This window comes from Pundamilia nyererei, unplaced genomic scaffold (genome assembly GCF_000239375.1).
Source record: "Pundamilia nyererei isolate P.nyererei 1_Seehausen unplaced genomic scaffold, PunNye1.0 scaffold00029, whole genome shotgun sequence".
Taxonomy (NCBI): Eukaryota; Metazoa; Chordata; class Actinopteri; order Cichliformes; family Cichlidae; genus Pundamilia; species Pundamilia nyererei.
Genome location: NW_005187430.1, coordinates 3807165 through 3830303, shown reverse-complemented (window position 1 = coordinate 3830303; position 23139 = coordinate 3807165). Strand labels below are relative to the sequence as shown.

General features: G+C 38.6%; 1 protein-coding gene across 4 annotated transcripts in view; it reads right to left on the bottom strand.

Annotated features, from left to right (window-relative positions):
- Positions 1–855: 855 nt before the first annotated feature.
- dnaaf9 (dynein axonemal assembly factor 9) overlaps positions 856–23139 on the bottom strand; it is a 24564-nt gene continuing 2280 nt past the window's right edge. Inside the window, exons 2-38 of one of the 4 annotated variants that reach the window (XM_005728659.1) lie at positions 23041–23120; positions 22774–22899; positions 22562–22686; positions 22192–22288; positions 21914–22020; positions 21734–21811; positions 20139–20240; positions 19699–19754; positions 19448–19583; positions 18902–18983; positions 18703–18739; positions 18525–18609; positions 18361–18437; positions 18210–18254; positions 17507–17552; positions 17292–17403; positions 16975–17045; positions 16798–16845; positions 16614–16704; positions 16416–16516; positions 16058–16201; positions 15729–15808; positions 15512–15613; positions 14175–14292; positions 13891–13979; positions 13679–13804; positions 13372–13497; positions 10509–10546; positions 9268–9403; positions 8834–8920; positions 8077–8183; positions 7745–7819; positions 6747–6934; positions 6571–6636; positions 5861–5954; positions 5504–5653; positions 856–3432 (exon numbers count right to left, since the gene is read on the bottom strand). In XM_005728659.1, coding sequence (XP_005728716.1) covers positions 5547–5653; positions 5861–5954; positions 6571–6636; positions 6747–6934; positions 7745–7819; positions 8077–8183; positions 8834–8920; positions 9268–9403; positions 10509–10546; positions 13372–13497; positions 13679–13804; positions 13891–13979; positions 14175–14292; positions 15512–15613; positions 15729–15808; positions 16058–16201; positions 16416–16516; positions 16614–16704; positions 16798–16845; positions 16975–17045; positions 17292–17403; positions 17507–17552; positions 18210–18254; positions 18361–18437; positions 18525–18609; positions 18703–18739; positions 18902–18983; positions 19448–19583; positions 19699–19754; positions 20139–20240; positions 21734–21811; positions 21914–22020; positions 22192–22288; positions 22562–22686; positions 22774–22899; positions 23041–23120 — 3385 coding nt within the window. In that variant the 3' untranslated portion in view covers positions 856–3432; positions 5504–5546. Of the gene's footprint in view, positions 5654–5860; positions 5955–6570; positions 6637–6746; positions 6935–7744; positions 7820–8076; positions 8184–8833; positions 8921–9267; positions 9404–10508; positions 10547–13371; positions 13498–13678; positions 13805–13890; positions 13980–14174; positions 14293–15511; positions 15614–15728; positions 15809–16057; positions 16202–16415; positions 16517–16613; positions 16705–16797; positions 16846–16974; positions 17046–17291; positions 17404–17506; positions 17553–18209; positions 18255–18360; positions 18438–18524; positions 18610–18702; positions 18740–18901; positions 18984–19447; positions 19584–19698; positions 19755–20138; positions 20241–21733; positions 21812–21913; positions 22021–22191; positions 22289–22561; positions 22687–22773; positions 22900–23040; positions 23121–23139 lie in introns of all 4 variants that reach the window. The other 3 variants (XM_005728658.1, XM_005728657.1, XM_005728656.1) reach the window with 3 other exon arrangements.

The window sequence follows — 23139 nt, the reverse complement described above, 5'->3', positions numbered from 1 at the left end:
TTGCTTCACAGGAGTTCTAAATTAAGACAGCTATTACTTTACTGGCCTTAAAGTACAAACAAAAATAAATTCCATAGAATTTCACTTTGTAAAATTGAAAACATCTAGCACAGTGGTCCATTGTTGTAGAGACCTGGACCCACTCAGCAGGCTTTGGCAGACACCAGCAAGAGCGATGAGTGTTTACATGTGGCCCTCATAATAGGCCACAAATAGCCTCAGTTCAGCTCCTCGGTAAAAATACAACAATAGAATGGGTGGGGAGGAAAAAAAGAGCAACTAATGGTGGAAGAGATATGGCTAGAGCGTGTTTTGAGTGTGCTAAGTGTATCTGGGCGGGTAGTCTTGCCTTGAGTCGCTGGGGAGAAACTGGCGGCACAGTGGTGGCAGAAGAGAGGCGAGGAAACACTGATGTCAGAGGTTAGCCATGTGGACGAATGTATCTGCCTGGCAACAATACAAGGACACACAGACTATCTTCACACAGCATGAGGAAATAAAGGGATCTGTGGGGCAGGATTCCTCTTGTTCCCTCTGTGCTATTCCAGCCGTCATTTCTCAAGTCCGTCACACATAAGAGTGCGACGTAACTCAGACCTTCAACCTCCTAAGACCTGAGCTCTTTCATGGCATGCATTTTTATTTTTTTGCTATTTGGGACCTGATGAATGTAAAAACAAAGAATTATCTTTTTACCTGATGTAGTTTCGGAGAAGAGGATATCAGGCCCTTGTAGAGAAAAATTTAGTATTGCGGTCTAAACAACCCAAAATGTGATGTCCACATATGTGGACGCCAGGTCCTAGAAGGTTAAATTCCTACATGTTGAATGAAATGATAAAGACAACAAACTCATTAAACTTATAAATATTTAATGTATTACGTGGTGCAATAAATACAACAATTAGTTTATAAAAGCATCGGTCACAGGAAGAAAAACAGAAGTTACAGTAGTTTTGTGCAAATGCAATTTGTTTTTGCTCACTTTCTGTGAACACTCTTAAAACAAGACGTGGAAGTCAGTTTGGCACTTTTGAAGTTGTTTTTTGCTTCCCATCACAATACAAAGTTATTTTTTCCCCCTTTCGCTTTGGACGGCCTGTATAGGGAAGAAAAAGATTGAGCCCTTTGCTGAGATCTAATTCTGCCATCATGAAATCAAATGTTTGCCAACTTGAATCGCAACTGTTCCTTAACATAAATTACAACATCCTCGTTTTGTATGCGGCCGTGCAGCCTGTTGCTATGTAGCTACAGACCCAAGACATTAACCACAACTTCACCTCCATCTTTTTCTTTAAGACTTGAGTTTGTAAGGGCAAATATGTAACCTCGGGCACAGAAATAATAATAACTACACCTGAAAGAACTCCTCGCCGTCTGTAAGGACTGAGGAGTGAAGAGCATGTGCTCAAATTTAACCTTCTCGGAACAGAACGCCTCAAACAATTAGTATCAACGGTCCCCGAGGCCTGAGAAATATTTGGTCAGTCAAAAATCCATTTGCGAGCTGCATTTTTTCTAATAAGCGCAAAAACACCATAAAAAGATCCACTTCCACTTTTAGAGGGTGGCCCCTTTTTTGAACACTGGAGCCAAACTAGAAAAGAACAGAAAAACCTTTAACACTGCATTATCACACTGCAGTATGAGAACGTCACATTTCCGTCCTTCCCAAATAACCAATTAACACCAAACTTTGTTTTTTTGTCCTATAACTTCAGCTACAAAATAGCTAGTCTCCACATACAGGATGAAGACACCAGAGTGCTCAGTCTGCCAGAGAGCTACGTAGCAGTCACACTGAGAGGCTTGTGGAGGGCTCTCTGGGGGTCCCATGTGCAAGAAAGAAGGGACCACCCAACTTTAGTCACAAACTAAATCCTCCTTTTTGCTTATTTCATAGGGGTGGGGCATACTCTGATGCAAAGCTTTACATTTTTGTATCCCAGCTTGTGCTAGGCATGTATCCTAAAAACATATGAATGAAATTTTCTAGATCTTAAAAGAACTGAGACAAAAATGTACGTTTCATTTAAAAGACCAAATGAACTTGAACGAAAGACACAAAACAAATGTAAGTGTGAACATAAATCAGAGTTGCTGTGGTGCCCTGCCCCTTTTACACCATATTTTTGGTTTGTTAGTGAGAATACCTGAATTATCCTGAGCCAGCCAGCGGCCTCCCTGTGTGTGACCTTGACTACTTTACCCTCTGGCTTAGTAAAAACACATTGCTTTAAAGAACGACTCCATGGATTCCTTTCACCAACACTGCTGAAGGACAGATCCTCGCCTGACAACACCTCCTCCCCTGGTGAAAGGGAGAGGGATGGAGTTCTGAATGCAGCTTTAATCTCTGCTTTTCTTAGCTGTAGCCAAGGCACTGCTGGATCTGAGAAACCTGATGTCTCACAACTTATCAGATTCTCAAGTTAGTTTGATTTTTCTACAAAAAATTTGCATCTGCTTTTGCTTTTTGAAGCTTGTGCGAAAGGAAATGTTTTGTTTTGCACCTTGAATGCTCAATTCACGGTCTTACAAAAATACTATTTGTTGCTTAGAGGTCATTCAAATTCTCAGCAGATATGTAAAATAAATGCGATTATTTTCTCTTTGCTGTACCAGTTTGGTGAAAGGCAATTGTGTCAGAATATATGTCGTGGTATATTCACGTGACATCTCAAACATGCAAAATAGTGTAGACACATTTGTAGCAGTAATTATAGCGTACACTGTTAGTAGTGCTTTCATTTAAAAGTCACAAACATCTTACATAACCCTCACCTCTTTAAGGACCACTTTATGATCTCTTAGCCAATTAAGGTTACAACATCTCTGCTCTTGGACATAAAGCAGCTTTCAAAATGGTCTCCCATACATATTCCCAACAACTATTTCACTGTCAGTCAAGGCAACTCTCTGCAGTATTACATAACTACAGAATGACGGCAACTGTTGTTGCAAACAGACGGCTTAGAGTGCATCTCTGAAACGCTAAAAAGAACATCCAGCTTAAACGATAGTTATCATTTTGTCACCAGAGGATTTAAGTTATATATTATCCCACTCCATTAAAAGAAGCACTGTAATCTGTGTGCATTTTGTTATCCGTCATTTGTAAGCAGAGGTAATACCCCCCTGCCTCCCCTCCAAGCGGCATTTAATGTTGCACCAAACCCTTGACTTGTTTTGTGAGCACTTGAAAGTGAGTGAAAATCAGAGACTGAGAATTTAGCAGCTCATTTGTTTCCTCAGTTATGTCCTTAAAGAGCTTTTTGAGGGTACTGTAAGTAGAATATATAAAAAGACAAAGAACAATTGCACTTCTTCATAGAATAAAAGAGAAGAACATCAGGAGAGGAGCTAATGGAATGACTAACTTGGGGTGAGCTCCTCCCTTCCTTGTGAGCCCCCCTTTTTTCTGGCTATCTGGAACATGTCAGAGCAACACATGTTAGAAGATGTACTTCACCGCTAGGTTATGTGCTATTTTAAAACTACGCATGATCGCTCCACACCTAGCACACCTAAGACTATATGGCTTGTTCAGGTCAAAGTGGATGGATGGGGCTAGCAGTGCTGGATCACTTAAATCTGCACAGACAGAGAGGTCACCTGGGGGAAAAAACCCAAAACTTGCTAATGATGTAATCACACTGTTTTTGTCTGAAAAGGAAAAAAGCACCGTCAGACAGTTATCCAAAATATGAATTATGAAGGGTACCCATAACACACTGAGGTCTCCACTGATCTAAAAATATGTTTTTAAAGGAGATTATAACAGCAAATGTTCACCTCACTAGCAAGCGTGCCCTCCATTTGAGGAAACTTTTGATTGTAGACTTGAAACGTAGACTGAACAGAAACATTTTCCTCACTTATCTGTAAATCTCAAAGTTCTCACTGATTACAGACATTTTTTTGGTACAGCAGCCACTGCATTATATCATGCAATTATAGCTGCAGCAGTATTTCTTAAAAGCATATTAGTGTATTGGATTGCACTAATATACTACACTGCTAACCCCATAATGAATGAAAGCCACTGAATCTCCAGATACTGAAGCAGGGTTCCTACACATTCTGCACCTCAAAATTTCATATCTTTTTGACGCAGTTATACTGAAATACTTGTTCAGTATAAATATTATAGATTAGTGGCTCTTTAAATATGCAGCTGTTGCAGCTTTTCCCAGAGAAATGATTGCCTATTAAACACATTTTCTTACAGGTCACAGAATTTCCAAACCTGTGTAGGAACCCTGATAAAAGGAAGACGTGCATAAAACATTAGTGTGACACACAATCGCAGAGCAAACAGTGGAATAACTGATTTAAACAAGACTGTAAGTCTGAGTCTCTGCAACATCACACCACTGATACAAAGCCTTATACCTTTTACTAATCGCTTTACTCATGTTAACCCTAATCTAGCCAATATTTAATAAAGCAGTATTTTCCCCCACTTTATTTCATTTTCCCTGTCCTCCCCAAATGCTGCCACTCAAAAGAATCAGGGGGATGTGTGAATTTTCAGCAAATAGTGGCACAATGAATGATCCACTTCTGGCTGTCTAAACTTTTTGTTTATCATGTGCTGGTGTAAACTAACTAACATTACAGCAAATAGAACACAGGGCTATGATGAAGTTTGTGGAGGACCTCGGTAACCCCAGTAATTCAATATGTTTCATGACAGCCTCAGCTGTTTTACAACACTTTGCTGCTGGAATTGAAATCTGGTTAATTGCACTTTCGTAAGATTCCCTTGACATGTCTTAAAATAAAGCACTGGGACGGTCTATAGCTATGCGATTAATGGCATCATTCATCAGTTGTCTGTTGCCAACAGGCTGTCCAATGTTTACAGCTCAATGATCAAGTCTTCCTCTGCTGCTGTGTGGCTTACAGACAAGCTAACAGGTGGACCATGGATTGGGTGACAACAGAGGAGGAGCGATTCTTGAGAAACCCCACCAGGGAGCCCACCAGAATCACACGGCTATCCACGCCTGCCCAGAAATAGAGGCATTAATTTGCCAACTGCGATAAACAGAAACGCACAAGGAGTGTGTGGCCCTTCCCTTCAATTGTGAAAGTCGCATAGCTTGCAGACTCAGTGGTATAATCATACTGGTTTAAAGGTGGAGATTTGTGTGGTGCTTGTTCTGATTTGTCTACAGCTGTGAGCAAATTGCATCTCTTGACAAACATGTCTTAATCTAAATTAGCTACCATAACAATGAAACCCAACTCACCAAAGTGCTAATGCTAGCGTAGTCTACAGCATGGCAAACAGCCATACAATTACATAACCACCTTTTCATTGATGATTGAAGGCTCCAAATAAGAAATAAAAGGATAAAGTAAATAAGAAAGGACTTCCAGCAGAAGCGGCTTGTGAAGATACATGATGTGTGACCACACACTGACTGCTCTAGTGGAGTGTTCAGCACATATCCCCTTTGCCCTCCCTCACCCCCCACAGTGGTTCCCTTACAAGGTAAATACGACAGATGGAGTGAACATACACGAAGATTCTATCACGGCTCAAAGAGGTCAGGCTGTCCCTGCGACTCCAGCTGACAGTTGAATTGCTCTATCTCCTTGTTGGCCTCAGCGATATACTCTTTAATGAATTCCTCCATGTCTAGGGTAGCAGCAATGTAAGGAAAACTGCAACACATGCACTCCACACAGCAGTATATAAAGATGCATCTCAGTATTTTTCACTGTTCTTCTGTGTCAAAATCTCAGTCAGTCAAATCAAACTGACTCATGACTATTTCAGACTTTTGTTCTCAAGCCTTAATGACAGGGACATACAGTTTTACAGTAACCCTTGTGAAAAGGATACTGGGATGGAAGTTTGTTTTATCTCCAAAGATGTCAACATATTGATAACCATTGTAGAAGTAGCCTGGTGGAAGAGGTTCCAAATGTCTGGTCATCTAAACAGAAACATACGATATCAGGTTCAGTCAAGATTATTGATAAAAGCCACAAGTCCCTCATCTAGCCCAATATTTAAGAATTAGCAAAACCTGATAAATAAAGAACAGACCACAAAAAAGAACAATGGCACCCATATTTAACATCAGTTAGAAAACTGTCTCTATCAGCAAATGTTAATGGTAACCTTGGGAGATTTTTGTGCATTCATTGTTTATCAGATGTGTGTATAATCCTTTGATTTCATAGATGTGGTTAGTGCATCCTAATTTGTAAAATGTTTTGATTTTATTTAGAAACTTCAAACTTCAAACAAATCAAACTCCAAAGATGAGCAATGATTTTGTTCTGGAAACAAAAAACTGGTAAACATGAAATTCTGTAAAAAATATCTAAACGTGAACACACTGGCATGTATGTAGATCAAAAAAAAAAGAGGGCGTGCTTTCATCTTTAGTTTCTACAGTCTGCAGCATATGTGTCAAAGTACTCCTGCCTTTGAGTATTTCTGCTTGTTTAGAGCCTTTTATGAAATATTATGTATTGCATGACAATTATCATCAATTATACCTATAGTCCCTATAGTTCTGAGCATGTTAGAAAGTGGAGACTCACGTGGATGCTCTTGATTTCTTGTGGTGAAAGGGTACTTTTGGTCTTCTTAGTTTTCTTTGCCTGCTTCTGTAAACGTAAAAAAAAACAAAGAAAGAAACAACACGTTATTTTTTTAAAACCTGACTGATGTTGTGTGATAACATGACTATACATGAGTGTCAGTGTTCAGTGTCTACCTGCTTGGCGCACAGTCTTAACCAGTCCTTCAGTCCATCCTCAGTGAGACCAACACCATCAAAGAATAGGAAACAGGAGGTGTTGGTCTCTTTGGGACCCTGACTCAGAGGGTCACTGTGGTCTTCAGGGACAATTCTCAGGTTCCCACTCAGTGCATTGTAGCTCACTTCCATCAGCTGGTCTGAGTCTGGAGGTTTCACAGATGAAGCAGCTCAGATTTGAGTCTCAGTAAAGTTCACACCTTGTCTAACACCTGCTACAGCAGCTTCATATGTTACCAGCATGCTGTTGGTGGAGTGTTAATGTTTTAACATCCATACAGGGCTTCTGTTCCCAAAACGGCTCACAGAACCCGTGTGTACAAAACCAGATAAAAGCAAGATAAATACGTCCCACTTCAACAATATGTGTTGGATGTATATCAGCTAAATCGAAAAACTCAAACAAAATAACTACATGGATGTAAATGATACACTACCCAATAGGCAGCTACTAAAATATACATTAGGGGAAAGTCGGAGTCTCAGACACCACACTGGTTTCATACTCTATCTTCCCAACTATACAAATATATTCACACTCGCTGAACATCTCCTCACAGGCACCTGCACTTTCTCCTCATGCAACAACTCTACACACGTCTTAAAATAAAAAATAACAAAAAGAGTGAGAAAATTATGTGAAGCAAACCAAACTAGTGGAATATGGGCTGAGTTCTAAGCACCAGACACCAGAGCAACAACCAAGCAAAATTCCTACCGTCAGGAGCTTCTTTCCTGCCTTGAGAGAAACCTTTTGTCTAATGATTCCCCAAACTGGGAAATGCAAATGTAGATTAAAATATTTCCCAAGGAAAGAAGTCACATTTGTTTTTTGTCATGTTTTTCATAAGCAAGTTCTTCAAAGTAGGATCTGAAATTTTTAAAAGTTAGCAGAAGTATATTGCAAATATATTTTATAAAGAGTAAAATCAAAGGGAAAAATATGTGAATCCTACCAGAAAATCTGACTTTTCCCCAAACATTGTACATATTTCCTTGGAAGGGGCTTGGCCGTAGCGATGACTTGATTGCTGCAGAAAAACAATGAGAGTTTGATCATTTAGTATTGTCGAGCAAATTATGTAAAGTGAAAATTTCCTAGAAAGCAAGTTTGTGACAAGACTCTAAAGCCATCCTTTGGGAGTACAGATGACTTCAAAGCAACGGCTGATAATTACTTCAACACCTCCATATTCGGAGGGAAAGCAGCTCGTGTAATCACAACCAAATCCTTCCATCTCATATCTAGAGAGTCTGTCACGAGGCAGGGGGCTTCTTTCCATCTCACCTTTACAGTGGGTGACAAATAGAGGCCTCTCTAGGGGCCGGTTAAAAGCCACGCGCTGCTGGGTGAGGACCAGAGTCCCAGAACCAGAGCAGAAGCGCCCTTTGCACCTGGAACACAGAACACGTGAAAGTTAAATCTAGACCAAGCCAAATGTTTGTGCTACATTTTGTCTTTGGCTGGAAAGCTGTTTACTCAACCAGCTGCTCACAGTGAAGAGGCCAGTGTATGTGATTTGCTGCTAAAATGCAAAATGCAGATTCTTTTAACAGCAGGTATAAACAAAACAAACATTTCTCGCTCCTTGATATGAGGGCATCTAGGAAGATTCCCAAACACACCCCAATATACACAAACTGTACAAATTAAAGGCTGAAGATGAGCAAATTAAAACGGGCCACACTCTGGCCAGATACTGTGTATGATCTGAGAGGAGGATTTAGCAGCAGTTCATATTAGGCTGAGCATTGAGGCATGAAGACTGGCTGGACATAGTCCAAAGGAAAAGAGACCCCTCTGTGTACATGGCAACTGCATGGCCAACAGCTTGTTACTGTGCTGCCAGGAGGCAACTGGTGATAGAACACGAGATGCCCTGAGGGGCTTCATGCCAATCAGCTGCCGATACACACACCACTGTAGCTGAGCAGCAATTAAACTGCAGGGAGGCAGGACTGAGGAAAGCCGAAGCAGGAATCAATCTGTCATTCAGCAGCCAAGAGGTTGTGTGTTGACACAGGAGGACATATGGGTGCCTTACCATCCAGGGTAGAGGACGTAACGGGCTCTCAGCATCTGTGGCTCATTGAAGCTGCTCTCAGACAATATCAGATTCATATCTTCATCCCTAATTAGGGAGAAAAATAATAATAAAAAATAGATATTTAACATCTAATATTCTACTGTACCAGTAATCGGTCTGTAAGTGTTTGCATTTTGAACACCAAATGTGACAAAGGAGTACTTTGATCTGTAGCAGACTGTCAATCACAACGATAAAATATTAAGTATAGAATGCACTGGGGAGTGTTCATTACACATTCAGGAGTTAAGTGAGCCGTGCTCTGACCCAGAAGATTTAAACATAGACTCAGAGAGTGGAATAAAATGTAGCCTAGAGTGAATATTTTAGGCAAAGATAAAAGCAGTGAAATGACTGTTTGCAGCATTGATCATGATTCTGTGGGCGCCTACCTGGTGACAGCTCCTCTCTCTGCCAGTATGAAGGCAGCAGTGGGGTTGGCAGAGCGTACCAACTGCTGAACATGCTGCATGAGAGGGTGCTTCTTCTCTGCTGTCAGCCCAGTGAACACCACTGTACTCACAATACCTGACATACAACAAGGCACAAAAAAAGAATGAAAATTCCACAAGAAAATGGATCACTTTCCCAAAAAATACAGAATCTCTTCAGTTTTGTCCCTGCTGAAATACCGTATTTCACACTACATTTCATTTATTGTCCATACCACTGCTTTTTTTCTGCCTGAAAGCAGAATATGCATTTTGATCACCTCACATGAGCTGACTGATATAAAAGGGAACGACATATTTTTTCCCTTCACAGTTCCATGTTTTTCCTCAGCACTGCCCCAAATTAGGATCCAGTAACAAAGATGGGAAATATGATGACAGTAAACCCAAAAATGTGAAAATTCTCACTTGAGAATGTGAAATGGAAAATAAACCATCTCAAACATACAGTAATGTTTGCACCAATGAGGTGTGAAACATTTTTATAGCTCCTACTGTATGTAACAACATCTCTAAAAAACATTATTTAAAACTTACTATGTCACAAAATAATTCTTATTAGTATTGTTGCTATTTTTACCTCCATCACTGAGTTGTATTTACAAAACACTTTAATTAAATGAAATTGTTTTATTTATATAGTGCCAAATCACAACAGCATTCATCTGAAGGCGCTTTAGGTTGTAAAGAAAAGATACTACAAAAAACAGAGAAAACCCCAACAATCAAAAGACCCCCTATGAGCAAGCACTTGGTGACACTGGGAAGGAAAAACTACCTGTCACCTAGGCAACAAGAGCCTTTTATGTCCATTAAGTGGTGATGTGTCAGCTAGAAAGTGATGCACAACGAGCATATCGTTTTATATAAATGGTGCTTAAGAACTAAAAGTTTTTACCTCCATATTTATTATAAAGCATCTTACATGTCAGCAACTCTAAGGTAAAGAGCATCATATTTCATAGGTCAACACTTTCTAGTACAAACAATACAAAACTTTGGTTAATTGATAAATGGTCTGTAACAATAATAATGCAGCTACAGGCCGATAAAGAAGAGTCTAGCTTTGCTGCAAACAAAAGAAAATTCTAACTATCTATCGACATGGTCCTTCCTCAGCATTAAACATACTGTGCTGCTGGACAGGTGAATAAAAGCGCAGTGAAACAGACTAGACTAACCTTGGCTGAGCTGCTCCAACAGCTTAGGAAAAGCAAACCTAAAAAACAAAATGACAAGAAGAAATGAGAGAGGAGAACTATAGTTGAATATTAAACATATTCTAGAAACTACCTAATGCAAATTTTATTTTTGACTGAGACGCTTACTGCTTGCACTATAGGTTCCATACTAAACAACACACAAGAGGTGTATTTAAATGTATTCACTTTTCTGCCCTCTTTATTTTGCCCATGTCCTGTGTCACCACATCATCCTTAATAAGAGCTCTATTTCTGACTAATGAATGCATACCAGCGTTGAGCAGCAATAAACAGACTAATTCCACATTGTGGGCCTTGGCCATAATGTATGACATCAGGACTTTGACTGGCAATGGACCAATGGAACATCTTTCTGTAATTTAATTAATTAAAATTCATTGTAACAATGTATCCGGAGTTTTCATATCGATCTGTGTTATACACCACTTTCTGAAGTCTCCTTACAACCACTACCCTTCTTTGGGAGCCTGCAGGCTTGGGGATCAGCAGTTTGAAAGGCATTTATCTTTCCTGTCCTGACGTAATGAACTGTCTGCATCCATCACAAAGAATAGATCATGACTGACTGATGAGCTTCGCTGAGGGGGGTTGCTGGCCACACATGTGGATCTGGGGGATTAAAGGGCTATGCTGAAGCGGGTGACAGGCAGGTCAGACCTAAGCTGGGCTAACCGTATCCAATTAGCGCCATAGTAGGGGTCCACAGACCTCCATACAATCTGTGGCAACAGACAGGGACAGGAGGCTTGATGAAGATGCCTCAATTGGAAAAGTCACTGCTAACTGCATTGTTAGCTAAATTCTTATTACACATTTTCCACTCCTGAACTAAGTAGGTACTGTGTTTAACTAAAAAGGTCATCACTGCATGATTAATGCATGCAATTCAAGACATATTTCATAAGCCTATCTTGTGACACAAGCATGGACCATTTTTAGAATTTTGCTCATGCACATCTCCACAGTGGACACAAACAACATCTAACTGAAGTACAGACTTTAAGATTTACTTTAAGGGGTTTACCAAAGTTTTATATATAGTCCCAGATTTTCATAGACTCCGATTTAGGTGCACAACTGACTGACAGGCACTTTCATGGTCATGAGAGGCCTAATCGCTCATTAATTCATGAGAAATGAAACAAATAAAATATCTGGAACTGATTCAGTTTTGAACTTGTAGCTGGTAACTGTTCACTGCAACTCTCAGCACGAGGTCCAAAGAGATATTTGCAAGAGGACAGACTCATAAGGTTTAAAATAAAAAATAAAGCTATAAGAGACATAACAAACACTTTAAAAATGGCAAAATTACAATCTGGTGTATTCTTATAAAGAACGAAAGCATTGACCAGCTCAGCAACAACAAAAGACATGAAAGAAAACAGAAGACAACTAAAGTCCATGATTACATAATTCATCACATGGTTCAGACCCCTCACAACACCTCACAACTCAATAACACTCACGAGGAGGCAGACATGCTACTGATAAAGTCTATGATCCAGAGATGCCTTCCTGAATGTAATTACAGTGGATTCATAAAAAGGTGCAAACCACTGGTTACACTCAAGAAGCCCTTAACAGAAAAATTCTTTGGACAGGTGAAACCAGCATTAACCTGTATCAGAATGATGGGAAGACAAAACTGTGGAGCAGGAGAGAAACAGCTCATGACCGGAAACATACCACATCGTGTGTCAAACATGGTGGAGACAATATTATAACATGGGCCTTTGGAATTAAGTCTCTAGTGAATGGATAATGACCCAAAGCATGCTATAAAACAAATCAAGACTTTCCTGAATATAATGATGAAAAACAATTACGGTATTTAAAACAGTAAAATTTGTGCAATTACTTTTCAGCCTCTGAAAATTGGTTTTTTTTGCATAAAAATGACTTTAATTCCTAACCAGTACATGGAATTTATATGTGTAGTTAACATTTGTCAAGCTTAATACCTAGAATCTAGTTACTATAGCTTAACTAACAAAGGATGTGTTATATAACGTCTATTGATTTTTTTAAATGAAAGTTCTGATGAAGACAGATGATGGCACAAGTTTTCAAAGCATGCAAAGACTACACCCTTTAGACTGGCCTTGTGTGTATGAAAGCATCAGGGGCTTGGTCAAGCTTGGCCTGCTTTGGAAAAACAGCCTATCAACCGGAGTAGTATGCCATATTGTGTTGAGCTGCTCAGTAAATCTATGACAGTGAGAAGCTCTGTAAACTCCATCTAAAGCCTGTAACAAAAGGAGAGTGAGATTAAATGTAGAGCTGATCCTCTCTGTAAAAAGGGACCCAGCCTTGAGTTTTAATAGCTAAAAGTGTCATGTAACCTTTTCATGGAAACCTCCAGCACTTTAACAATTTATGAGCATCTCCTGTCTGTAATTATCTGGCCTGTCCATATGTTGCTTGAAAATATACCTAAGTGAAACCCTTAATACTGGTGCGTTTGACCTCACTGAAACTCTTAAACTTTGCACAACAAACTGAAATGTGTGTCATTTCAGAAATAATCTTCGCTGGTAGCAAATTACTTTATTGCACATCTGCTCATGTGCTCGAAAAATCTATGGTGGACACACGTGTTTCAGGAAACTAAGCACACAGAGAGGTGAATGGCAAACTATACAACAAAAGTAATATACAATTTTTCATCGTTAACCTGGATCAATGAATTGACTTTAACTGCTGTGAAACTGAGCTGACTGCACTTTCAGAGTCATGGTGATTTACTTACCACTAGTTACTATAATCCAAAATTGTTTTATATCTTAAAAATAGCAGAGAGAAATATCTCAAATCGTACCTGTGCTCGATAAAGGAGGTGAGAGGGTTCACACAGGCAGTAACTGCACCAATTGTGAAGCATGCCTGAACAACTGGGTCAGGATGGAAGAGCACAGCCTGGACCACATCTAGAACATCTGTATATCTGTAAGTAGGAACATTCACAAATGTAAACAATATTGATCTATTCTATACTCAACATCCTGCATGTTTTAATAGTTTCATATTCTAAGCTCTTTTATATTAGATGAATACATCTTTAATATTAAAAAGGTACAAGTCTTATGACTGGTCTGCTTTAGGTCTAAAGCACAAATTAGTCTTACCCCGGTGTGAGCACCAACAGACGGGGTTTGCCTCTTGTACCTCTTTGGCTCTCCAAGAAGCTGGACAAATACTTTTGGAGATGAGAAGCTGAGAAACTTTCCGGAGCAGGCTCATAAACCACCCACCTGTGAGTGTAATGATTGAAAAACTTGTGTATATTTGGTTGTGTTATAAGTCTGGTATTTACTATGTTATTTGAGAAATGTTGTACCTTTCACATTTGTGGTTTAGCTGGACTGAGAAGTTGCAAAGTATCTTCTTATGGCTTCCTGGCAGTCCAGTGATGATGGTGATGACAACCTTTTCACACATTAAAAAAGCCCACATCAGATATTCATTAAATCAGCTTTATTATAATTAAACTAGGTGCTAGATAAGAAAGCAATCAGAAAATGATTTACTATGTCTACAATCTTTAAAGAGAGAGAGAGAGAGAGAGGGAGAGAGAGAGAGAGAGAGAGAAGGATTCACTGCATCCTAAGACAACATACTCACCTTGTCTCCCTGACAAGGGGGTATATTCCTAAGCTCTGCAGAGGGAAAGAGCATCCCCAGGTGGTCATACATAATGGGCTCTTGACCAATGCTACTAAGAGCAAAATGCTGAAGAAACCTGGTACAGGCCAGAATACAGGAATCAGTGAACAGAAATGTGGTTGACACAGACTGACATGCCTAGACAAACCTATGATTGCATTTACTGTATTGTGTTTACATGCCATTACTGTCTAAAGAAAACAGCAATTGAAATTACACTGATAATACAAAATAACACTATGGACAGTGAGTATTATGGAACAACGCACAGGACGCTTATTTTGGGTGCAAATGCTTAACACTAGAACTGCGAATGGGGTCATTTTGAACCCTTGGCATTTTTAAAATCATGTAACTCTGTTACATTTCTATTCAACAACTAAAACATTTTGGGATTTGTGGGCTCAAAATGTAAAAAACTATATGATCACTAGAACTGCAGAGGACATTACTTTGACCCCATAGAAATTAATCCAAAACCACTACTGCAGCACACTGAGTTGGCTAGCAACACGACTGTTTACACACATTTTAATATGAAAGCTGCTATTACACGAGCAAAAGCTTGCTCGATGTGATCGGTAAATTAATATATAGTAGAATGTAGTTAGGTAAAAGTTGAGTGCCCGGGTGGGTTTGCTGGCTGTTCTGAAGAGCAAGGGAACTGTAACTGAGCTGAGCAGAGTCCAAGTAAAGAGTGAAATCCAGCAGTTTCAGTTCCTTAGTTTATTTTTATGTTTATTAGTTTACTCTAATTTGAATTTTAACTTTACAACCTGTAATGAAATAATCTAAATAGATTATAAAACAAATAAAAACCTTCTTTAATACTTAAAGTTTGAGAAATTAGATGATAATTAACAACTTAACTTCTTCAAGAAGTTAATTATTTGCCATCAATGCTGTTGTGGCAGGACGAGGTCAAAATGACGCCTCCTGGTGGTTTTGAGGACTTTGGGATTCTGGCAGTTCTAGTTTTGAAGCAGCTGGAGTTTTAATTATACGGGCTAACAAACAAAACAATGCAAAAGAAGTGCTTTATGCATGTTTTGGCTCGAGCTATGCAGACTGGGGGAAAAGAATGCATTTCTTATTTTGGCTCTTTGATCATATATACTCTGTGTCAGCATAACAGACCCAAGAAGTGTAGATGGTCAACACTGATTGAAACAGTGCAACACAGGCTTAAAAGCTATTTTGGGAGTGCATACTCATGATTAAGCAACACCTAGCATCAGGTTTTACTACTTGTTTGATCCAGTTCTGGAGCACTCTGTTGCTACGTGTGTACTAACATTTCCTGTCCTGGCAGCTGACAGTATGAAGTCTTCAGGCTGCCTCTGCGTTTGGCCATTGGTGGCTCCTGACTGTCGTGCAGCTTCTGCAGCTTGGTGTGCCTGAAAGAGGAAAACAGAATGTCTACCCTGAAACAAATCTACTTATCTGTCTACCTACTCAAATGATCATACTTCACAATAGCTGAAACTGGCAAAGCAAGCACTGTTTGCTTACATATTTTTCTGGTTCCACGTCAGGTTGTCTGGGTCCAAGAATTGCAGAGCGAGTCCAGAGCTTTTCCACACAGACAAAACCTACAAAAATAAGATAACAGGTTTATACAAGTACAACTGTGGCTTTAATGGGAATAATATAAAGAGAAAGGGGGCTAAAACACATTTTAGTATATAGTAGACAAATAAATAATGACATTCTTGTGCCAACAAGAGAAGTGTTAATTGGATATTCTTAATAATTAATTAATTAAAATGATAAATTCACCAGAAAAAACAAACAAACAAACTTAATGGAAAAACTTGCTAATGAGATTTTACCCCTCTCACCTTAGAGTAGAAGGCCCTCTGGCTCTTAGACCTTGGAAGTAGAGCAAAGACCAGACACCTATCAGAGCTGTGGAGAGGGAATGGAAGGTGGGGGAGCAAGCTGTCCTCATACTCTACAAACAGAGAAGCCACAGTGCTGTAGTCCTGGTGATAAAACGACACACAAAACACAAGAAGTAGGAATGAGAAATCCAATATAATATGTTTTATCATACTTTTACATGGAAGGTACTGAAACTCTGAATTTTAACTGTTAAAGAGATGTTGCACAGAAATATATAGGTGTGTAAAGATGAACTACCATATGAGAGCTAAAAATGTAGCTCTCATATGATAAAACGAGTAGTTTTATGCATACCGGATTGTAAAACTTGACTTTGGTGATGTGATCCTTGGAAATAGTGATGCTTCCATATTGAGAATGGATAAACAGTCCCTCAGAAAAGAAAATGATCTTTCCTGAAATCAAAATTTGAATAAAACACATTTTGAATGATTGCAGGAAAATCAAAATAGAAAATGCTAAATTCCTCCCAGGTTTTTCAACAATGCTCACCTTCTTCAGGAGCTGAGAGGTGGCTGCTGGACAACACATATGCAGCATCTGCTGCAGTCAGAACTTTTCCCAAACAAGTACCATCGTCATCCTGTTTAAAACAAATAATGTAGATCATCAGGTTGTACATGAAGGACTTAGACAAGCAACCTGTAGTGCTATGAGCAGAGGCTTTGGAACCTACCTTAGTGAGCTGCTGAGCTTGTTCAGACTGCTTGACATCAGATTCCATCTGAAAACAAAATGACAATAAAAAATCAAAAGTCAAAGAAAATGCTATGTTTATATCACAGATTCAGCATAGGTCTGTCAGATTACTTCAAATATTGGTCCTGATTTCTACATTCAGTACCACACATACCAGCCAGCAGGCGTAGCGAGGCACTGTTGCAGTCAAGATGGTGTAGCAGCTGTCTGAGGACACAGTGCCATCTACAGGAGAAGAACCAGACATGTTTAACGTGGGGAAACAAAAAACAAGCCAAAGAATGACAAACACAAGATGTACAACAAACACAACCCATGGCACGGAAAATAAGATATCTTTGTACTACTGTGATGACTGTAGATGACTTTCAGCTTTTTATGTTTGCAGTGGATTTGTAATGTTAATTATGTATGTCAAACTTCCTTTGCAGATTGAATCAGCAATCCATTCAAATCTAATCTGCACTGTACCTCTCTGTTGAATGTTGATACTGGACTCCAAGAAGGATTCAGAGAAGACTACAGATCCCAGTTCCCCCCTGTCCCACTGCAGGTCTGGGATGTCATGGACAATCAGGGAAGCCTTAAGGAACATAGAATTATTGCAAATGTAGAACATTGTGTACACAAATAATTTTATCAAAAACCTTTGATCAAACAAGTTATAATGTGCTTCTCTAACTTACTGTTTTTATTACGTAGCGGCTGTCTTCATTAGTGAGAGGAATTATCCTGAAAACAAATAAGAAAAAAAGTTTTAAGAAAGCATCAATTTGGGATATAGTTTTCAGATAACACAATGAAAACACTGTTCACTGACTTCCCCATATTTGAATGCTTAAACAGAGGTTCGGGGCAATACTTCAAAATGTTCACTATCATCGTGATCTATATTGCAAAAAAAGGGCTGTAACGATAATCCATAACACTGACCTACTTCCTGATAATATTCTAAAACTGTTATTTAAAGGAGATGGAGGACACAATTTGAGGGGGAGTTAAATTCAAATAATTTTTGTGGTTTTTTTTGCATCTCTGTATTTGGAGTAAAGCTGTGGAACAGACTGAGTGATGAACTGAAGCAAAGTCCAAAAGCAAGGTACAATGAGGAAGAAGGGCTTTTATTGGGTGTTCCCACCCACTACTTAACCTATATGTGTGTACATGTGCATGTATACGTATGTGCATAATTTGGCAAAAGAAGGATTTATGTTAGGACAGAACATAAACAGGAAGTAAAGAGCTGACTATTAGTTACTAAATATGTTAAATTATTTACTGATTATTATTTTCCTCATGTTTTTGTCCTTTTGTTTGTATTTCTGTATATCTACAAATCTTTGTATATTAAGCCACAAGAAAATTTGAGAACGTGCAGATAACACCCACATTCCTTGCTTATTCACTGCTTGAATGGTGAATTCACATTTGGATCTGTAGAGAGCAAACACAAGAGCAAAGGGATATAACATATACTTTAAACCTTTGATCAAGGTCTGACACAGTTGATGATTGAAAAAAAAAAGTAATCAATTGCTACCTGAGAAAACTGCGATACTGGCTTAAATTCATCGAGTCCAATGACATCAGAAAGGTGTTCTCAGCCACATCCTTAGCCTACAAAGGATTACACAGTGAACAACTGTATATGCTAGAGTACATGCTGTAAAGCCAATGCTAAAATCTGTGTACTTTTTCTCTAACCTTGGTAGCGCTGGTGTTACAGGAGTAGCATTTGATTCCCGACAGAACTGCTTGAATGGCAGCTGAATAAATCTGTGACAAAACTCTGAAGAAAAAGAAAAGTTTTCGTTAGATATTCTCAAACGTTTGACACCCAACAGCTTAAAGGGAAATGAAAGATTAAAAATTAAACACTTACAAGACGTCTGTCTTCTTTTGCTCTGTGTTCTGATTTCCTGTGAAAAATACAAGGGGAAAATGTTATTACTGCTTTAACTATGGGTTAATATATCATATATTGCAGTCTCTGAAGTACTAAGGACAACAAAGTAAATATAAGATGTTCTAAATATGCAACCGATGAATAGACACAAGTAAAGTCACACAATAAACTTCACCAAGATATGGGTTGTGGGTAGTCCCAAAGAAATAGGTCCGAGCGCAGGCTAGAGGTCCTTTGGGAGCCACACACTGGAGAATCTAATGGGGTAAAAGGTGTTTTGTATGAATGACATGAACAGCAGAACGTTCCCACTTTACAAACAACACAAGTTGTTGAGACCCAGAATTTGCAAACTGACCTACATCTCTTATTTACAGGAGGACATATTAACAGACTTAAGTGCTCCAGATGACTTATCAAAATGCTGCCCAGTAGATGGTGCTGCAGCTAATTTTTTCTCTTTTAATTGAGTAATTTGTTTTATAGCACATTCATTAGAAGTGGAAAAAAATCCACTCCATTTGAAATAGTGGAGTCTTAACAGAGGTCTTTGAACCTAATAATCACTTTGGCATTTGTCCAGTCATTACCAAATGTTTTATAGTAATGGGTGTAGATGTAGGGTTATATTATTTATTGATGATTTAAATGTCTGCTTCGTACTTGCTCTCTGCTCTACCCCAGAGAAGTTATTATCCTTCACTATGCTGCTGTTCCTCACCATGTGTCTGGCTGCAGAACCTTGAGGCCCTGTGTTGCGGACCTGATGACTCTCTGAGGGAAAGTTGAATAAATAGTTCTCCAGATCTTCTAAGGCAGAGTGTTTCCCAAACAACACATAGGGCTGCTGGCATTTACTGAAATAAAGAAATGTTTCACTGAGCAAAGGTGTGTGTTTATTTCATTCCACGCCAACAAGACCACAGATAAACATCATTTCAATATTTACACACGAGTGAATACAAAGAATACCTTTTATCTGTGATTTTTCTTGAGATCAGTCCATGAAGGTAATAGGAACGGAATGCCTGCAGATTGTTGAGAATACACTTTATGCTCATACAGGTACACTCTACTTCTGTTAGACTGATACAAACCCCCTGCTGTCTGCAAATACTCTTTGCATTTGTTATAAACTGCATAACATTTGTGCAGACAATCTTTTTTCAGCTGCTACTCTTTGCAACAGAACTGGCAACAAAGTCTGATTAGTCATTCAATATTATGACTAATTATTATGACAATATTAAATAATATTTAATATTATTTATCTTTTCACTGTGTAAAAAAAGCAGTTGATGTCTCTTTTTTGGAAAAAGTATATCCAGAAAAAAATCAGAACAATTTAAATTACTCCAAATATCACACAGCAGTTATTCTAGTTTTGTGAGGATATGAAGGTATAAATGTACCTCCCCTGCTTGTGCTTCAGAGAGCTCCAAGATAGAAAGATGACTTTCCAGGTCCATGCCCGAGAAGAAGCCATTCCACTGTTTCTCAAAGTTGACCAGGTCCTAAAACAAAACCAACAGCACTCAGGTAATACGACATATCTCTTTACATACAGTACCGTGGAGTCCCTCATTCCTCTGTTTTTCTTGGAAAATGGGAAATAGGTGCAGGGATTTAATAAAACATAGTTTCTAGAATTCTAATGAGCTTTAAAGTCAATATTTGGTATGACCAGCTTTATTATTCAAAACAGCATAAACTCTCTTAAACAAGCTTTCCTATAATATGCTAAAGTAATCTTCAGCAACAGTCCTCAGGATTCTTGAAGGAAAGACTTTTGTCCTGTTTCTCTGTCAAAATGATCCCACTGCTTCAATAATGTTGAGGTCCAGAATTTGGGGAGGCCAATACATGAGTGATAATTTTCCAGTGTGTGGTTTTCTACCCAGTTATGCTTTCTTAGGATTATTCACGTCCTGAATAATAAAACTGTCACCAAGCTGTCATCTAGACACTTTCTAAATGTTAATGCATGGCGGATCAAAATCTGGCTGTGCTTTTCTGCATTCATAACATGATCAGTTTTGGTAAGATCCCAACACCACTGGCTGACATTCAGTGCTAAACCATGACAGGGGTTCCAGATGTTTTTACAGATAGTTGTAGAAACTCACTGTTGTCAATCTCACTCTACATACAGTATAGACAACAAGTTTAACCAACAATTTCATTTGTACTCATCACATATAAGAACTGTTGACACCGTTTTTCAGTCTAGGTCTTGCACATTTTATGAGTTTTTGACAGCCACTCTTCAATCAAGATAATTTCTGATGAGGTTTCAGTGAACACTAGATGGATCAACTAAAGGACTGGATTCATCTGTCAGGTCCTGTGTCAGGTATTTGCTGATATGACTTTCAAATACTGTTCATTTGCCATAGATAGTTTTTTAGACCTACCATTTCTTCTTTTGTCCTCTACTTGTCCAGTATCCGCACTTTGTAAGTGACAATGTCCCCAGTTAATACGTCTTTGGCTAATAGCGCTGTAGGAATCACTTTGTTGGATCAAAAAAAGTTTTTTTGCTTGTCAATCTGTTATTTTTTTATATTTTTTGTAGATTCAGTTAAGGAAATCAGCACAAATTATGTGTTCCCATGATAGGCTGTTAGTGAAAAAGTGGCTAAAGATACAATTGGAAATTGAATTGGTGGTTATTAATTGAACTGAAAAAGTGAAAAAGCGGCCAATGTCAAGAAAAAACCTTTGAATGATTGCTGAAGGCCACGTCAGCAATTACAAGAAAGTCTAGCAAAATACAGATTGAAACCATTTCACAGTACTGTGCTTACTATGACTTGTAGTTACCAAATAATGATTTATATATTAATGGCTAGTCCAAAAAAAATGATCTCTAATAGCGGCACTGGATTTTTGGCAATTTAAAAAAACTTCAGATGTCAGATGATGAAGTACTGTAGGCCTCGCCACTAAAAGTAACAAGAAACTTTCAAATTTGGTAAAGCTGACAGAAAATTAAACTCATTGTTACCTCTGTGAGGAGATTATCCAGCGACACTGGGTCGAGTCTGTTGTAAACCTGCCACAGATTCTCACTCATGTCCATTAGCTGCATAAGTAGAGATACATAAAACAAACAAACAAACAAACAGAAGCATAGGATCCTAAGAACTTTCTACATATTGTAGTTTCTTTTGCTGTTAGGCTTTACCTTGTATTTCATGGTAAAAAAGCTTCCTCCACCAATGCCTTCCAGAGCAAAAGCTTGAAGCAGAGGCCATTTTTCCACCATAAACATATCGAACTTCTGGATTTGTCCTAAAATTAACAGAAACTAAGTTTAACTAGGTTTTTTTAATTGGGAGGTCTGATTTCAGAAGTAGATAAAACTAACACAACAACATGAATTACAGTTTAAGAAGACATTTTAATTTCTTTGAAAGACACAAGTAGTAAATGATGGGGAAATTAAAATGTAAAAACATGTACCTTGCGAGCTGTAAGGTACTCCAATGTGATAACAGTCCTGCACCATTGCAACAAAACTGGAGATTTTAAATTCTTCTGCTGCTTCTTCATCTTCATACTGCAAGTGGAAGGAAAAAACGACAGTAAATGTAAGCTTTAGAATAGAATAACAGAATTACAAACACTGCTACAAAGAAACACATTTTAAAGGAAAATCCTCTTTATGTCATTGATGACAATAAATGCGCTATCATTGTGCAGTCAATGAGTTAAACATGCAACCTGTTAAACCTAAGTACTTCTTAATTAATCGACTAAACAGGAACTGTAATAAAGTGAGAGGTATAGTTTTTTTTCTCCTTCTTCTTCTTATTTATCTATTTATTTTTACCTCTGTTTCTGTCATGCAGTACAGGTGTAGGTTTCTCCAGTGGGACACATAGGGCAACAGGTAACTGTAGTTCAGTGGGTTGCAGTACAGGTGAACACAGTCCACCTTAATCAGCAGGATTACATCTGACACAAGGACAAGTGATGTGTCAACGCTGATAAAAACTAAAGCATGCACAAAAATATGACATGCATATGGAGACCCACACTCACCATCCAGCATTTCTTCAGGAAATTCCTCAAGGCCATGCTCCAGATTCACCTGGTTTTGTTCATATAGTCCATAGAACAAGTATTTTGCCAGCTCAGTGCACCCCTCATTATATCTGCTATCAATTCCTAAAATAGAGAAAAATACAATAAATAAAGTTTATGGCTTTGGAGTTTCCAGAGAAAATATTCAATTCACTTTCTATTCTGCTTAACAAACTTTGTTTTAGCCTTAACAACTGACACATCAAAGTTTCTGACTTAACATACCGAGAGAGCACAGGATGCCATCAGGAATGGCAGTGCCACTTCCACAGAGCAGAGCCTGAACTTGACGCAGACGACAGCAACTGAAAAGCATGATAAAAA